Source organism: Anomalospiza imberbis, chromosome 20 (assembly GCF_031753505.1).
Source record: "Anomalospiza imberbis isolate Cuckoo-Finch-1a 21T00152 chromosome 20, ASM3175350v1, whole genome shotgun sequence".
In the NCBI taxonomy this organism is placed as follows: Eukaryota; Metazoa; Chordata; class Aves; order Passeriformes; family Viduidae; genus Anomalospiza; species Anomalospiza imberbis.
Window position 1 is genome coordinate 607,665 of NC_089700.1, and position 14,782 is coordinate 622,446.

General features: G+C 56.8%; 2 protein-coding genes across 2 annotated transcripts in view; both read right to left on the reverse strand.

The window, feature by feature from the left end:
• The window catches only part of MTMR4 (myotubularin related protein 4), a 56,326-nt gene extending 49,177 nt beyond the window's left edge, over positions 1–7,149 (reverse strand). Inside the window, exon 1 of the mRNA XM_068210089.1 lies at positions 7,073–7,149. The gene's annotated coding sequence lies outside the window, so the exon portion shown is untranslated. The remainder of the gene's footprint in view (positions 1–7,072) is intronic.
• A 4,342-nt stretch (positions 7,150–11,491) lies between these two features.
• Positions 11,492–14,464, reverse strand: ABHD11 (abhydrolase domain containing 11). Its single transcript, XM_068210091.1, has 6 exons — positions 14,309–14,464; positions 13,391–13,526; positions 13,120–13,293; positions 12,568–12,738; positions 12,290–12,471; positions 11,492–12,008 (listed from the first exon to the last, which is right to left on the reverse strand). Exons 1-6 carry the CDS (start codon positions 14,401–14,403, stop codon positions 11,870–11,872), a joined length of 897 nt encoding a protein of 298 aa, XP_068066192.1. The 5' UTR covers positions 14,404–14,464; the 3' UTR covers positions 11,492–11,869.
• Positions 14,465–14,782: the final 318 nt, after the last annotated feature.

Sequence of the window (14,782 nt, forward strand, 5' to 3'; positions counted from 1 at the left end):
GTTCTCACTGGGCACAGTGAACACCCACTCTAAGGATCCCAAGTGCCAGGAGGAGCAGAAGTGGAGCTGTCACAAAGCAAAGCTGCTGCAGCAACAGCTTTGCTGAAGGGACCGTTTTCCCCGCGGGCAGGAGCCATTGACACGGCCCTGAGGGATGGTGCAATCCAGCCAAGATGCAGAAAACGTCTGGGACTCACTCTTGGGTCCCCTCGGGGATTTCTGCACCCCCCTCCAGTGTCTGGGAGTCTCCCACGGCCCCTTCTCTCACCACAGCAGTTCTAACGAAAAGATCCTCTATTCTTGCCATTATGTGCCCTTTAGGATGTACCACAGATTCAACACCCCCTAGAAAATAGGGACTTCACAGCACAAACAAGCAGTTCTCCTTGGAAATCAAGGGACTTTCTCTTCCTGTAGGCAGCTATATCCAAACATGAGCACTCAGGGAACAGTGATAACAAACATTCAGAGGCCAATGCAATTTCACCTGAGTTTTGCCTGAGTTAAGAGGCAGCAAGGCCCTGAGCAGGGCAGCAGTGAGGGAGTGCAAACAGGAAGGATATGGTTATCCTGGGTTATGATAAAACTCCCTCAATGTAGTAACAAAATTACTTTACAAAGGCACTTTACCCCCTGAGCTGTAGCATCAACCAAGGCTGGCAGTGTCAGAGCTGGCATCAGTACCAAATTCCCAATCAGCTGCTTACCAGTCAGCTCAGCTAGGCTACAGCTTCTTTGGGAAGAGCCACTGCTGACCTCAGCTCTTGTCCCTCTCCCTGCACATGGTGTTATTCCCTCTTTCTGCAGAAGGGAAAGGGGCAACAGGCAGAGCCCCTAGCACTTAGTGGAAACCAGGTCTAGAGGAGACGTTTCCTTGCTACAAGCGAGATGACAATTCTCATTGCCCAGACTCTCTCCCACTGTATCCATTTCCCTGTCTGGGTTTGCGCACACAACCACGACCTCAAGATATCACCTGTTTGGCAGAGGAGGTGTGTAGACACAAGGAACCTTCTTTTCCTAGAGAAGTTACCTCTTGTGAAGGGGTGGATATGAAAAGCACAAGCCAGGACTTCCTGACAGCAAGATATTAAGCACTGGCACTTTCCAGGAGCAGCAGATCTTCCCTCCACAGGAGGCAGGTGATGAAGAGCCCAGTGAAGGTGAGACAAATGTTTGCAGAGGACTGAGAAGAACCAGGCACATTGTTTAGGAGTACAAAGGATCCAAACACACAGAAGGAAAAGCTGCTACCCCAGAAGGAGGAGCCAGAATGAATCCCTCTGCAGGGTGCCCAGCCATCCCTCAGTCCATTGGGATTGGAGGGAAATGGCTGTCCAGGAGCACACAGACAGACACACTCATCACACCAGAAGTCAGCAGCAGTTCCCCAAGTCACAACGGCCATAGCTTCTAAAAAATAAAGCAGCACTGAACTAGAGCATGAAAGGAAATAAATCCCACATACAGAGGACATAAGTCTTGGGCTGTAAGAAGCCCTGAAGCAGCACTGGAGAGGGAATATATGGCTGAAAAGGGTCCAGACCTACCTAAGGGCACAGGAAAGTTGGCAAGAGGACACAAACCATGAAGTGTACTTCAGCACAGCCAGAGGAAAGTTTAATACCCCAGGTCACTGGGAATGTACCGCAGACACAGCATCCTCAGTGGTACGTAAAGCAGCTTAAAAAACATCTCTAGTGTTTCCAGAGGAGCTCACCAACTCCCACTTTGCTGGGTTTCTTCCCACCAAACCCCCAAATACCTCATAGCTGTTCTTCCCCCATCCAAACACAGACTCTGTCCTGGCACATACAGGCTGCTCCATCCCACATCCAACTTCAGCCTCTCCGGGCCTCGTGCCTGAAGAGACTCATTTCTACTGCCCCAAGCCTGAACTCCAGGGCAGCACAGGCTTTTTGGCCTGTGTCCACATGCCAGGGGCTTGCTCCAAAGTTTTCAGCAAGAACAGAACATTTTAGCCTTTGGGAAGTTCATTCTGCCATTTGGGAAGGAAGACATTAGTGCCTCTGGCATGGGGTCAGCTGCAGGCCTGACCTGGGGGAGGCAGGAAGGAGGTGCTGCCTGGCTGGAAAGCAGAAGTGAGTATAAGCCCAAATGATGCTGACTGGGGTGAGAAGCAACAACTTCAGGGCTCCTTACATCCTCCTAAAGCTCCTCCTGAGCACCCCAGGTGATGAGGCACCCGCAGGGTGATGAAGCTGCCAGGTGGTGCTGGCAGCTGAGCTGAGCTGCAGGAAGCACAGGCATGACCCAGGCTCCAGGCTGGCAGCTAGCCATGCTCTCCCAGAGTACCCTCAGTGAGACATTCTCCAAACTGGGTGTGGGTGCCTCATAAATGAGATACTAAACAGGACAATGGTTGCTCTGGTTCCCATTAAAACAGTGAAACAGATCCCACCTGGCTCTGTCACACTGGTGGCCCTGAGTGCTATGTGCCAGTCATGCTCCTGCAATAAGGAGACTTCTGCTGAGTCCTTTGAAAGATTAAAAAAAAATTATTGCAAATCCAGGCAGCACAGTTGAAACAACAGAGACCACTGAATAGATTCATGCTGGATTGCCACAAGGCACTCATCCACTCGAGGGAAGCTGTCTACTTCAACAAGTTTCTAGAATAAAACAAACCAACAAAACCCTCTGAAGCTTCCAGAAGGAACAATGCAAACTGCAGCCCTTGCTCGCTTGGAGCGATCCTCAGCTTCAGCAGGGACCATCGGGAAAAGGCTGGCAGAGCCTAAGCAATTGAACTGACTATAGAGTAGAAATACTTTGAGGGTCCTTACCATAAAGCTGTCACTAACAGGCAGTGCCATGTCCAAGCACGTTCTGAGAACAATTCCACAATTTCATTTTGCAGCGAAGAACTGGTCAGGTTGGAAAAGGAACAAGGACTCCACTTCCCAGCCAGCGCTGTTCTGACAGCATGAAATGGCAGAAAGCTGAGCTCCAGAGAATACCCTGCTGCAATTCTGGGCTTAAGTTCAGCTACAAGACTTTGCCCCCAAGCAGATAAGTTGTGAGCCATGTCTACCTCTGTCCCTGCCGCAGGCACAGGCTCCTCCAAAGCAGGGAGGAGCTGACAGTGGTCAGCAGCCTCAGCAAGAGTCACCAGATTTGGCTCTTGCTCCATCTCAGAGGTACCCAATATGTTGCCTGTACTTTGTTATCAGAACATTCCCACCAATCTTATTTCTAGCAAATCCCATTCCCAAGGATTAGGAAAACCTTAACCCTAAGTGCCATCCTTTCTGTGAATGCAGTGCCTATCTCTGCAGTGGGATCAGACCCGCACCCTTGCAAGAGACAGCACAGCGTTTCTGTCCCCCAGGAAATGTTGGCAAAACCAGAACTCTTGCCGTGTGTGGCTGGGCCAGCCGACCATCCCGGGTGTGCAGTGCCTGAGATCAGCCGTCTCACACACACTGCTGAGCAAACACTCCACCTAGAAGTGAAGCAATAGGATCCACAAGGGAAGGCAGATCAGGAATGCTCTCCTTCAGAGACTAAAGGGAATGAAGTGCCTACAAAAGCTCACAACATAAAAGGAAACCTCTGAGGCCAGAAACTTGATACATGTTGAAACAGAATACACTGACAAGTAACTCTCCTCTCTTGGGATAGGCCCTGGGCAGGCTTCTCTCTTGAAGAAGAAGAAATTTGAGGGCATCTCTCAACTAAGAAAGAGCAACTCAAAGTAATAAGTAACAACAAAGGCCTTAGAGCTGTTAAGAGTGGGAACTGTCAGATTAGCTGCGCTGATGCTCTGTCCCACTAAAGTTACCTCTGTCTGGAAAGGCCGAGGCTGCTCCCAGACCCATCACACACAGATCACTGCACAATGACACTGCAAAACACACCCCATGAAAACTATCCCCACCCCACTGGGAAGGAGCTCCTCCAGCTCCGAGGCAAACCCAGGTATGTCAGAGCGACAAGAGGCTGCACATCAAAGCTCAGCACTTCCTTCCGGGCAGAAATTCAACATCTCAAGGGAAAGCATCCCCCTTTCCTTGGATTCGGCTCTGGGCCCCAACGTGTGAATGCAGTTGTACTCATTGCTGTGGGCAGGACAGGGACCAAATCACCCTGGAAAGTAGGCCTGAGCAGGCATTTGCTATTTATAAGCTAATCATCTGATCCCTCCAGAGGGAAATCCTATCTTTTGGGGCTGTCGAGAGTGCATGGAACTGTGGGAACGTCAGGGAGGAACAGGAGGGACGCGTTACATCGGCCAGGAGCGTGCTCCAAGTGACCAGGCAAAATTCCGCCCTGCTCCATCACAGCCCCAGCATCCTCCTGAAGAACAGGCCGGTGATTATGAGCAGGGATTAATCTGTTATGCTAATTTGCTAAGAGCAAAGTAATTTTTTAAATCGCTCTCATCTCCATTGATTATTATCTAAAAAGGGCTCTGATCTAGTTCTGCAAAGAGCGACAAGTCTCACAGTAAGAGACCACTAGAAATCCAAAAACACACAGGAAACTGGCTGGCTGGAGCTGCCTCGGAAGGGGAAAGGTATGAACTTTCATAACTCTGATAATTATTAATTCCTTGGAGGACCATGTCCTGGGAAGTTAAGTGTAATGTGCAAGTATGCGACACTGATTTCTTTCCTTCTGTTCACATTTCTCTCTCATAAAAATCAGCTGGGTTAGATGACACTGCTGGATTTTCCTGTGAAACAATGCTCAGTCATTTCCAACACCACTGCACACCCCAAAACAATCTCAGTTCTCTCTATCCTCCTTTTTCCTCACCTACCAAAGTCTTACTGAGAACAACCCTCTCCCACCACTGACAAACTGGAGACAGCAAAGAGGGATGGAAATAACACTGGCTCAAACAGCACAGGCTAAAGCCACATCTCTTGGAGGAGAAGGCCCAATTCCCAGGGCAATCCTCACCAACAGGGCGGACTAGACTCATCCAGGCCTGGCACCTGCCTCCAGGTGAGCAGAGCTCAGCGAGACACAGGCACCAGGCCGAGGAAAGGCTGCTCACATCATCCTTGTGCTCCCCAGCACTGGCACAAGGGAGACTTTGAGAAGCCCCACGGAGACAAAAAACAAAAGCAGGCCAGTGCATATTTGGCAGATTGAGATCACAATAAAAGCTGGCACAGCAGCATTCTCCAAAGTCTCTGTGGCAAGATCTGCCCCTAAAGCTTCCCTTGATTTGGGTTTTGGGTTTGTTTTTTTTTCCTTTTAGCTTGTTACAACCAAATCTGACAGGTAAGTTACACTATTGTTGAGACAGATGGGCTGGACGGACCCTGCCACAAAATCCACAGCAGTGACACCTCTGAGGTAATGTCCCAGTCAAGGCTCTCTCAAAAAAATTAAATAACTGTCATAGCCAGATAAACAGATTCCTGAGAATGCAGCAAAGGGGAACCCAGATGTTCCTAGAAATTTATAAGTGAAACTTTTACACTTATTTCCCAGTTTACTTAGATGTCCGTCTTCCAGCAAACTCCCCTAAAGACACCACAGCCACCTCACAGACCCCCAAACTCCTGGGGCTGTGAGCCCAGGTGCTTTTTTTAAAAAAAAAGAAAAAAATGGAACCTCCCTGTAAAAGTTGGTAGCCAATACCAAGTCATCACTGACTTAGGGAAGTTTGTTCTCATGCTTGCATCTCTGTCACCTAAAGATATGCATTTTGGATTCCATGTACACATACTCTGACCAGCCAGACTGAATTCCCAGTCTCCAGCCTCTGTTCTCCACAAGCAGATGCAGACTGGCCAGATCTTCTCTCAAGTTCTTGCTGGAGAAAGCAGATGGAGTTCTCTTAGCACCACATGGCAGTTTTTTTCGCCTTTATTCCCACCTCGTACATCTCCAAACTCTGCCCAGCTTTCCACCAGCTGTGAACCACACACAAACACCAAACTTGGGCACAGCAGCTTTTGCACCAGTGTGGCAGCTAAGTTAACACTCCCTCTCCTCCTCCTCAGTGAGGTACCAAAGACCACCTCCAGCCTAGCTCCCTGTGTTCAATACATTAATGAACCCAGGCAAAAATTCCTGCTTCCCAGGACAGATCCCACTTCTCCCTCCCTTGTTTCTCTGTTCCCATTTCAGACTCTTCCTGAAGTTTCCTTTCTCTGGTAAAACACATGTGGTCTCCCCAAAGTCCACTGCCAAACTAACCAGGCCACAGTGTCAGATTCTCATTTCCCATTTTTTACTCAGCACTCTGAGTTGCTCATGCAGTTCCTCAGCTTTTACCTGTCAGCTTCCTTCAAGTTATTGCCAAAATCACCGTCAGGATCCTTATAAGACAGTTAAAATAACATGCCAAATAACGCTGTAGGATCCCCCATTTACCATGGATTATTTTGAGTTCACTCCACATCAGTTAATTCAGCAGGAAACTCCAAAGGCACCACATCAGCTGCTTTAGGGAAGCCAATGTTTACAACACAGCTGAGGGGGTTCTAAATAAATGTCAAACCTGCATCACCATCTGCACACCAAACTTCAGCCAGCCTCAGTTCCAAACCAGCACACAACCAGCTCCTACCCAACACGGCGGGGAGGCACCTGCCCCAAACACAGCCGCGTGTGGCCTCCACGGGGGCACCGGGCAAACCCCACCGCACGCGACAAAGAACCAGCTCCGTGCCGCTACTCCGGATCTCTGCGGCCCAAGAATCTCCCACCCGCCAGGCACCTCCAGGCAGGATCTGCACGGCCCCAGCGCGGGTGGGCAGGAGAGGCAGGCGAGCCGCGCCCGCAGCTCGGCCCGGGGAAGGGCTCCGGCCCCGCGCCCCGCTCCTCGGTCTGACTGCGACCCCGCCTCCGCCCGTCGGCGACACCGCGGAACCTCCGCTGCAGCCCGGTCCGCAGGGCCGCCGCCGCCTCAGCGCCTCTGCCGCCGGGCGGTGCCGCCCCTCACGGACAGGCCCCGGGGAGGCCGCGCTCACCGGGCGGCGGGGAGAGGGAGCGGGGCCGCGGCGGGCGGCGTCCCGAGGAGCGGCGCCGGGTGCCAGGGCGGCGGGAGGGGAGCGGGGCGGAGAGTCGCGGGCAGCCCCGGCCTCACCTGTCCCGGCGGGTCCCGCCCGGCTCCGGCCGCGCCGCTCCCGCCGCTGCCGCGTGCAACTCCCGCCCGGCCCCCCCGCCGGCCCGCGCGCCCCGGCCAATCAACGCCCGGCACCGCCGGCGCCACCGACCAATCAGCGGAGAGAACGCGTCCCCGCCCAGCGCCGCCGGTCGCCGGGCCACGCCCACTCGCCATCCCGCCAGGCCTATCCCGTGACACGAGAGGGGGCGGTGCCCGTCGCCCGACGGCCAATGAGAAATCACAGCGCGTCCCGCCGCAGCCAATCGGCGGCCGCACAGCGCCGTTCCTCAGAAAGGGCGGGCGGGCGGCGGGAACGGGGGTGGCTGGGCCGTCCCGTCACGTGACCGCCCGGTGACAGCGACCCCGTCAGCCCGGCTGGGCCCGGGGCGGCCCCAGGGGTCCCGGAGCCTGATGGACCTCGGCCCCAGGCAGCGCCCGGGGACAAAATCCCTGGGCATCGCTGGGGCGGGGCCGCCTCCGCTGCCTCGGCCGGGGCAGGATGGTGCGGGGTCGCTGCCTCCGGGCCAGGCCTCGCGATCTACGGAAGCCCCCTGAATGGTCAAGAGATCGTGAGGCCTCCCCGGTCTATCGCCCCGCTCAGCCTCGGGCAGCTGCTGCTTCTGTCTGCCTGGATGTGCCTCCCCCGGGGCTGGATGGCTTCTGCCCCTCGCCTCGTCCCTGCGTTTCCCGATCTTTGGCGTTATTTCTGCCTTTCACATCCTCAGCCTGCCCGGACCAGCCCCGCTCATGTGGTCAGGGGGCAATCTCAGGCTTTCTCACAGCCTAGGTTTTACATTCCAGGATCCTGCAGGCTGCATCACAGAGTAGTTGAAACTGGAAGGGCCCTGTGGAGATCGCCCAGTCCAACCCCCCTGCCAAGGCAGGGTCACCCAGAGCAGGTGACAAGAACGCTTCTGGCTGGGTTTGGAATGGCTCCAGAGAGGGAGACCCCACGGCCTCTCTGGGCAGCTGTTCCAGTGCTCCCAGCTGCCAGCACGAGGTGCTGCTGCCTGAGGAGGTGTCTCTCTACAGCCCCTGGAAAGGGTGAGCTGAGCCCAGCCCCACACAGGTCTGGAGGATTTGGGGGTGTGGACAAAGGGATGTTGGTCCTCGACAGAGGACAACCATCCCTGCTTGGTGCCAGCTGTGAGTGGAGCTGTCCCGGGCCTGCCTCTGTGAGGTGCAGAGGTACCTCTTCCTCCTTACCTCGCAGATGTTGAATCCTTGCAAATGCATTGCTTTGGGCAATTTCCCCGGGAAAAATGTGTGGGAAAAGGGGGAAGTGAGTGATGGCAGGAAAAGCCTCTGGGCTGGAAAATGAAGGAGGGAGCAGCACCCTGGGTTGGCAATAGGGCACGGGGAGCAGGTAGAGAGGTGACAGGGAGGAGGCAGCACCTGGAGGGAGTGGTGGGGCAGCTGGAGCTGTGGGGCAGATGGTGCCATCCTGAAGAGGAGCTGCTCCAGAAGGTGCAGAGTTTGTGGAGCATGTGAGCAACCCAGTGATCTCTGGGGTGCTGGACAACCTGCTGACCCCAGGGGTTCTGAGCCTTGGTCAGGTGAAGAGGTTCAGGATCAATGCAAGATGCATGTGGATAAGGCTTGGCTCCTCAACACTGTGCTCCAGAAAGGGCACGGAGGCCAGCCAGATCTTCAATGGATGGTGGAGCAGCTGGGTCTGAGCTGACTCAGGTGAGAGATGAAGGGCTGTGGTCTGCTCCTGTCCAGAGTCTCCAGTGGGATGCTGGAGCAGGGTCCAGCCCTGGGGAGTGTCTGAGGCTCAAAGGCAAGGGGCAGTTGGGTATCACTGCCCTGAGACCCCCTTGCCACCCTGTGATGACAGAGCTCGTGGGGGTGGCTGTCCCCCATGGGCCTGAACAGGGGCCCCCAAGGGGCCCTGCCCTGCAACAGCCCCTCTTGCTGCAGGCTCTTCCCGGTGTAACTGAGGGGCTTTCTGCTTGCAGGGCCCTCTGCTGTGCCACTGGCCTTTCCTGACACTGAGGTGCCCCCTTAGCCCCCGTTGGCATCCAGGGCCAGCACGGGATCCAGCAGCGCTCCCTGAGTGAGTAGTGCGACATCAGGGACGGGAGGAGCCCACATGCTGTGGGCAGGGCAGATGAGAGGAGGGCTGGAGTACAGCCCAGCCACCCTGATGGAGCAGGCATGGGCTGAAGGGAGCCAGGGGCCTGCCGACCAAGGAGCAGGGCAGGGGATCACAGAATAAGTTAGATTGGAAAAGACCTTTGAGGTCACCGAGTCCAGCCTTTACTGCAGAGAACCCCACTACTGTTCAGGTCACCCGCAGATCCCTCTAGCAGCACCAGAGCTTTGTGACCGCCTTCCCTGGCGCTCCCTGGAGGCGGGGCTCCCACCCCCACCCTCCCACGGCTCTGCCTGCACTCCTGCCAATTTTATCTCCCTCGCCAACCACTGCGGTGGAAAGTGGCTTCCAGATCGTGCTAGCATGGCAGCTGGGAGAACACGAAAGCAGAGGCTTGAAGAAAATATTCACATCACTTGTGTCTTCCTTAGGATGCCCTGTCCTTTTTCTGTGCTGTTGGTCAGGTGGACCAAATAGAATGATCTTGGAGAAGATGCCCCAGCCTCCTGGTCTGGCACTCAGCATTAATCACTGTTGCAGTAAGGGACACCAGTGAAGTGACACTTGACATCTTCTGTCAGCCCAGATCCCATGTCCTGCAGGTCATCAACAGGCTCTATTTCTACCCAATGCCTGATAGAGCAGTTTCAAAGCCATGCCTGCAACAGCCACACAGAGGTCTTCCTAAAGGTGGGGTTTCTGGTTAACTGCAGCTGTGACAAGGATGAGATATCCTGCTTGGAGCAGAGCTCAGACCAGGACAGGTCGTTTCTTGGCAGGCTCCTTGGGAGCAGACTGTCAAAAAGGGGTCTGGTTTTGCCTGGGGAGTCAGCTGGATCTCTGGAGGCATCAGCACCCTGACACTTGACAGGCATAGAGCCCAGTGAGTTAGTGCAGCCCATGGCATCCCTTGTGCCACCAGACACACGCCTGGACATGCTCCTGGGATCTCTTGAATTCCCTGTACCCTTCCCATGCAGGAACAGGGCTGCTCTCATTCCTTCCTGCTGTCTCTCAGCCCAGGTCCAACAATGCTTCCCTATGCTCCCTCAGCAGATGCCATCACAAGAATGGACTACAATGTTCTGAAAGCTCTACATTTTCTCAGGCCACTGATCTCCTGCCATGGTGAGACTCTTCACCTTGCAGCTGCCTTCTGTCTGTGCCCCAAACCTGGTACCTGGCCAACAGGAAGGAGTGGGAAGAAATCCCCCACCGATCCTGGGCTCCAGAGCTCATGGCTTAGTCCAAAGGTCTTGTGTGCTGACAGCTGGGGCCAGACCCCACTCCCAGCTGGCTGGTGGCACCCAAGGAACTAATTTCAGTAGCTTGTGAGTCGAGTTTATTGGTCTGACAGTCTTCACAGGAAAAATAATAATACACAGGGAGCAAAAGTGTTTGAAATTGAGGGTGATATAGTAGAAAACTATAGAGCAATGGAGAGGAGGGGAGGGGAAGGGAGGGGAGGGGAGAGGAGAGGAGAGGAGAGGAGAGGAGAGGAGAGGAGAGGAGAGGAGAGGAGAGGAGAGGAGAGGAGAGGAGAGGAGAGGAGAGGAGAGGAGAGGAGAGGAGAGGAGACAAGAACAGCTCTACAGGAACACAACAAATCTCCAAAGCAGTCCCTGGTGCCCACTCTGCTAGGCAACTACAGCCAGACCTGGAATAAAACATCCTCAGTCTTCTGCCATCCCTCCCTTTTGGGGTCTCCAAACAACCCCAAATTAAGCAGACTCATCCCAGAGAGCAGCAGACACCTGGCTCTGGAGCAGCAAAGGCAGAGATGGTTAGTATCTCTCTCTACTGTCCGCACACACAGCGTGTCCCAGGTTGTGACAGAGATGATCTGTCACCCCCATAGTCACTTCTGCCCTGTCCCTGGCTTTACCAGTTGTCCAATAAAGGGAATTCTACAGCAGACACCCTGCTCCCCTGCCTCCAGCCCATGGTTGGTGGGTGTTATGCTGCCTCGGGAGGATGTAGAGCAGATGGGAGGGAAGAAATTGTCAGGAGCTCAGGGATGAAGCGATGCCTGCCTTTGGGACAACATGCTCCTTGCTCAGGAGGCAGATTCCCCCACTCCCCAATCCTTACACTGCCCCAGGCATAGAGCAAGGATGCAATTTCCCCTGGAAGCCAAGAACGATCCTCAAACCTGTGACTCACGTGCACTGCTCCCACAGCTTGTCACATTAGGGCCCAGTCCAGCTGTCATCTCCCACCAGCATCCCTGCTGCCAACTGAGAACCCCCTGCTATGCCCCCCACACATGCCCTGCCCACCATGGCCACATCCAACCCCTGTTCTGCCTTGGCATGGATTCAGCTTTATTGCACATTCTGCAAAGCCACAGACAGATCCATGGAAGGGTCTGGCAGCAGGAAAACAAGAGGGCTCTCCTGCCCCCTCTGTGTGCCTGAAACCCCCGTGCAGGCAGGACAGTGTCCTGAGCCAGTGGCACCCCATGTCCCTTAGAGGTGGCAGGAGATTGCAGCAGGATGCAGGTGCCTCTCTGCTCTGGCTGCAGGAGAACCAGCATGAGAGAAGGTCTTGCAGGTAGGATCAGACTGCAGTAAGGCAGCCAGTTCCGGCTGAGCCCATCCTCAGAGCCCGAGCCCTGCATCACTGTCCAGAGCTCCTCAGGACCCACATGGTCCTTGCAGAAACCCTGGTCCCCAGTGCTACAGCTGTGGCAGGAAATTGAGGACAGCAGTGATGAATTCTTCAAATTTATCCTGATGGACTATGTGGCCTGCACCTTTAATGTACTGGATCTCTGCCTTGGGAAAGAGACGTTGGATCTCTGGGTAGTCTCTGGAGCTGCATGACAAGGGAACATGCCATGATCAGAGGTCCCTCCTGGTGTCTTCCCTCACCCTCCCCAAGCAGAAGATGATCCCAGATATTACTCCTTTCCTGCTGGGAAAGCCCAGGGCGCCCCCAGGTTCCCCCTTGCTCCAGTGTGTCGGTGTCCCCGGCTGCTGGAGGAACAGCCCTTGCTCAGGACCTTCCCCATCCCGGGGGCTCCTCCCACTCTTGGCAGCTGCAAAGAGCACAAAAGGTCAAACCACAGACCTGGAACCACTTCTCTCCAGTCTCACCTGATATAGGGTGAGTCGGACCCTCCCAAGAAGAGTGCAGGACCAGGATATGGTTTGTGGAAGACAGGGAAGTTCATGATATCTGCCAGGTGCCGGGAAATAGCCTCCAGGTTCACCCGCCACACGTAGCAGCCTTCCACCTCCACCAGGTTGCTGAGGAGGAACTGTCTCAGCTGTGGGAGCTGCCATGGAAGGGGATCGTGCATTCTTCAGTTAGAGCAACAAAACAGGATGTCCTGGTACCCTCCCTCCTCCCCATCTCCCACGGGATTTCCTACCTTGACCACGGGCTGCAGCTGGTCATCTGCCAGCTGGCGTGCTGCTGAGCGGGACAGCCCCGCCGGGACCTTCACCTCCTTCATGGCCGAGATGTAGGCAGAGAATTCGGACACGGGGGCGGTTGAGCCAGGACCAATATCTACGGAGATGAGGCGCTCCACCAGGTCTGGCTGGAGACACAAGCAGGGCAGGAGATGCCAGGATCTCCCAAGATCTCCCCAGTCAGATTCCCTGGAGGCTCTTTGCTCCCTCCTGTCTCAGCAGAGACCTCCATGTGCCCTTCCCAGAGTCGTTGTGCTCAGCATAGATCTCCAAGGTCCCTCACAATTGGTGCTGGAGGGACAGGGCGGAGCATGGGCTGGTGGACATAGATTATGCTCCTGCTCCTGTAGCCTGGCTTACACCACCCACCCTGACACAGACAAGTCCCTGTGGAACTGGGGGCAAGGCTGGCCATGGTGAACAGTCTCAGAAGGTACCATGCCCTTCCTACAGCACCCCCTGGAACTTCCTGAGCCTGTGACCCCACTCCCACCCCCATGCCTGCTGACCCGCTGCAAGGCCAGGGTCATGGCCGTCTTGCCCCCCATGCTGTGTCCCACGAGGATGCACTTGGTGATGCCCAGGCGGCTCAGGAGGTGCTGCACGTCCAGGCTCATTGCTTCATACGTCATCACGGGGCTGTGGGGGCTGCTGCCGTGGTTCCGGGCATCCACTGTCAGGACCTGCCTGGGCAGGGGCAGTGTGTCACCGCAGGCACTGCCCAACATGACCCCGGACCCCTCCCTGTGTGCTGTGCCTCCCCCCACCCCTGGGTCTCACCTTGCCGCTACCACGGCGCACCAGTGTCTTGGCCACTGTCTGGAAGTTGCTGTGGCTGCCAAAGAGGCCGTGGAGCAGGACGAGGGGTGGCCGATCCCTGTGACCCTCTACCTCCACATGGGTCAGGGGCACTGCACTGCAGAGAGACAGGAATGGGGTATGGCCAGGGGTGCAGGGGGAAAGTGAGCCTTGCCCTCTGCCCAGCCCTGGTGAGGCACATTTGGAGTATTGTGTCCAGTCCTGGGCTCCTCAGGAAAAGGGAGACATGGAGCTCCTGGAGCAGGGCCAGCTCAGGCTGTGAGGATGAGGAGGCCTGGAGCATCTCTGTGCCCAGGAAAGGCTGAGGGAGCTGGGGCTGCTCAGCCTGGAGAGGAGCCCCAGCTGAGAGGGGCCCTGGGGCCGGGCTGTCCCTGTGTGCAGGGAGGGCAGAGCAGGGCCCAGGCTCTGCTCCGGGGCCCAGCAGTGGCACCAGAGCCACGGGCAGGGCCTGAGCCCAGGAGCTGCCCCTGCCCAGGAGGCAGAACTCCTGCCCTGGGCAGTGCCAGCCCTGAACAGGCTGCCCAGGGAGGGGCTGGAGTCTCCCTCAGCGGGGATACTGCAGAGCCCTCTGCACACAGCGCTGTGCCCTGTGCTCTGGGATGGCCCTGCCTGAGCAGGGAGGTGGCACCAGTGACCCTCGGGGCTCCTTCCAGCCTGGCCCAGCCGGGCATTCCGTGAGAGCGCGGCCAGGGCTGGGCCCAGGGCAGGCGGGGAGGGGGGCGTGGCCAACCCGCATGGGGAACCTCGATGCAAGGGGCGTGGCTTGAGGGAGGCGTGGCCATCTCCCTTGTGACGGCCACGCCCCTGCTCGCCGGATCCCCCCCTCCCGGGACAGCTCCCGCCGCCCCCGCCCCACCCCGCGCGCGGCCGGGCCCTTACGTGGCCACGGAGCGGGCGGCAGCGGCGGCGGGCTGCGGGAGGGAGCGCGGGAGGGACGGCGGGGCGGGGACACGGGGCAGCCGGCGGAGCATCATGGCGGCGGCGGCGGCGGCGCGCGGGCCGTGACGCGTTGTGCGCGGATCGCCCCGCCCCGCCGGCGGCGGGCGCCCCCCCGCGGCAGGACGGCGGCGGCGCGCACGGAGAGGGTCACGGCGGGGCCGCTCCCGCTGCTGCCCCCGCGGGCACCGGAGCGGGCACGGGGCAGGGGGGTTGGGCCCAGGGAAATTGAGCCGGGCCTGCAGGCTCCTTGCTAGCGGCGGGGGTTCCGCAGGGCTCTTCCGCCCGCTGTCGCCCGCAGGCACAGCGGGACCGGCCGGCTCAGCCCCGCACTCGCCGCCCGGCCTCGCTTTCCCCAGGACCGGCCCCCGCGCTCCTACGGCGGCTCTTGCCCCTTTGTCCCTGCCCGCTGGAGCG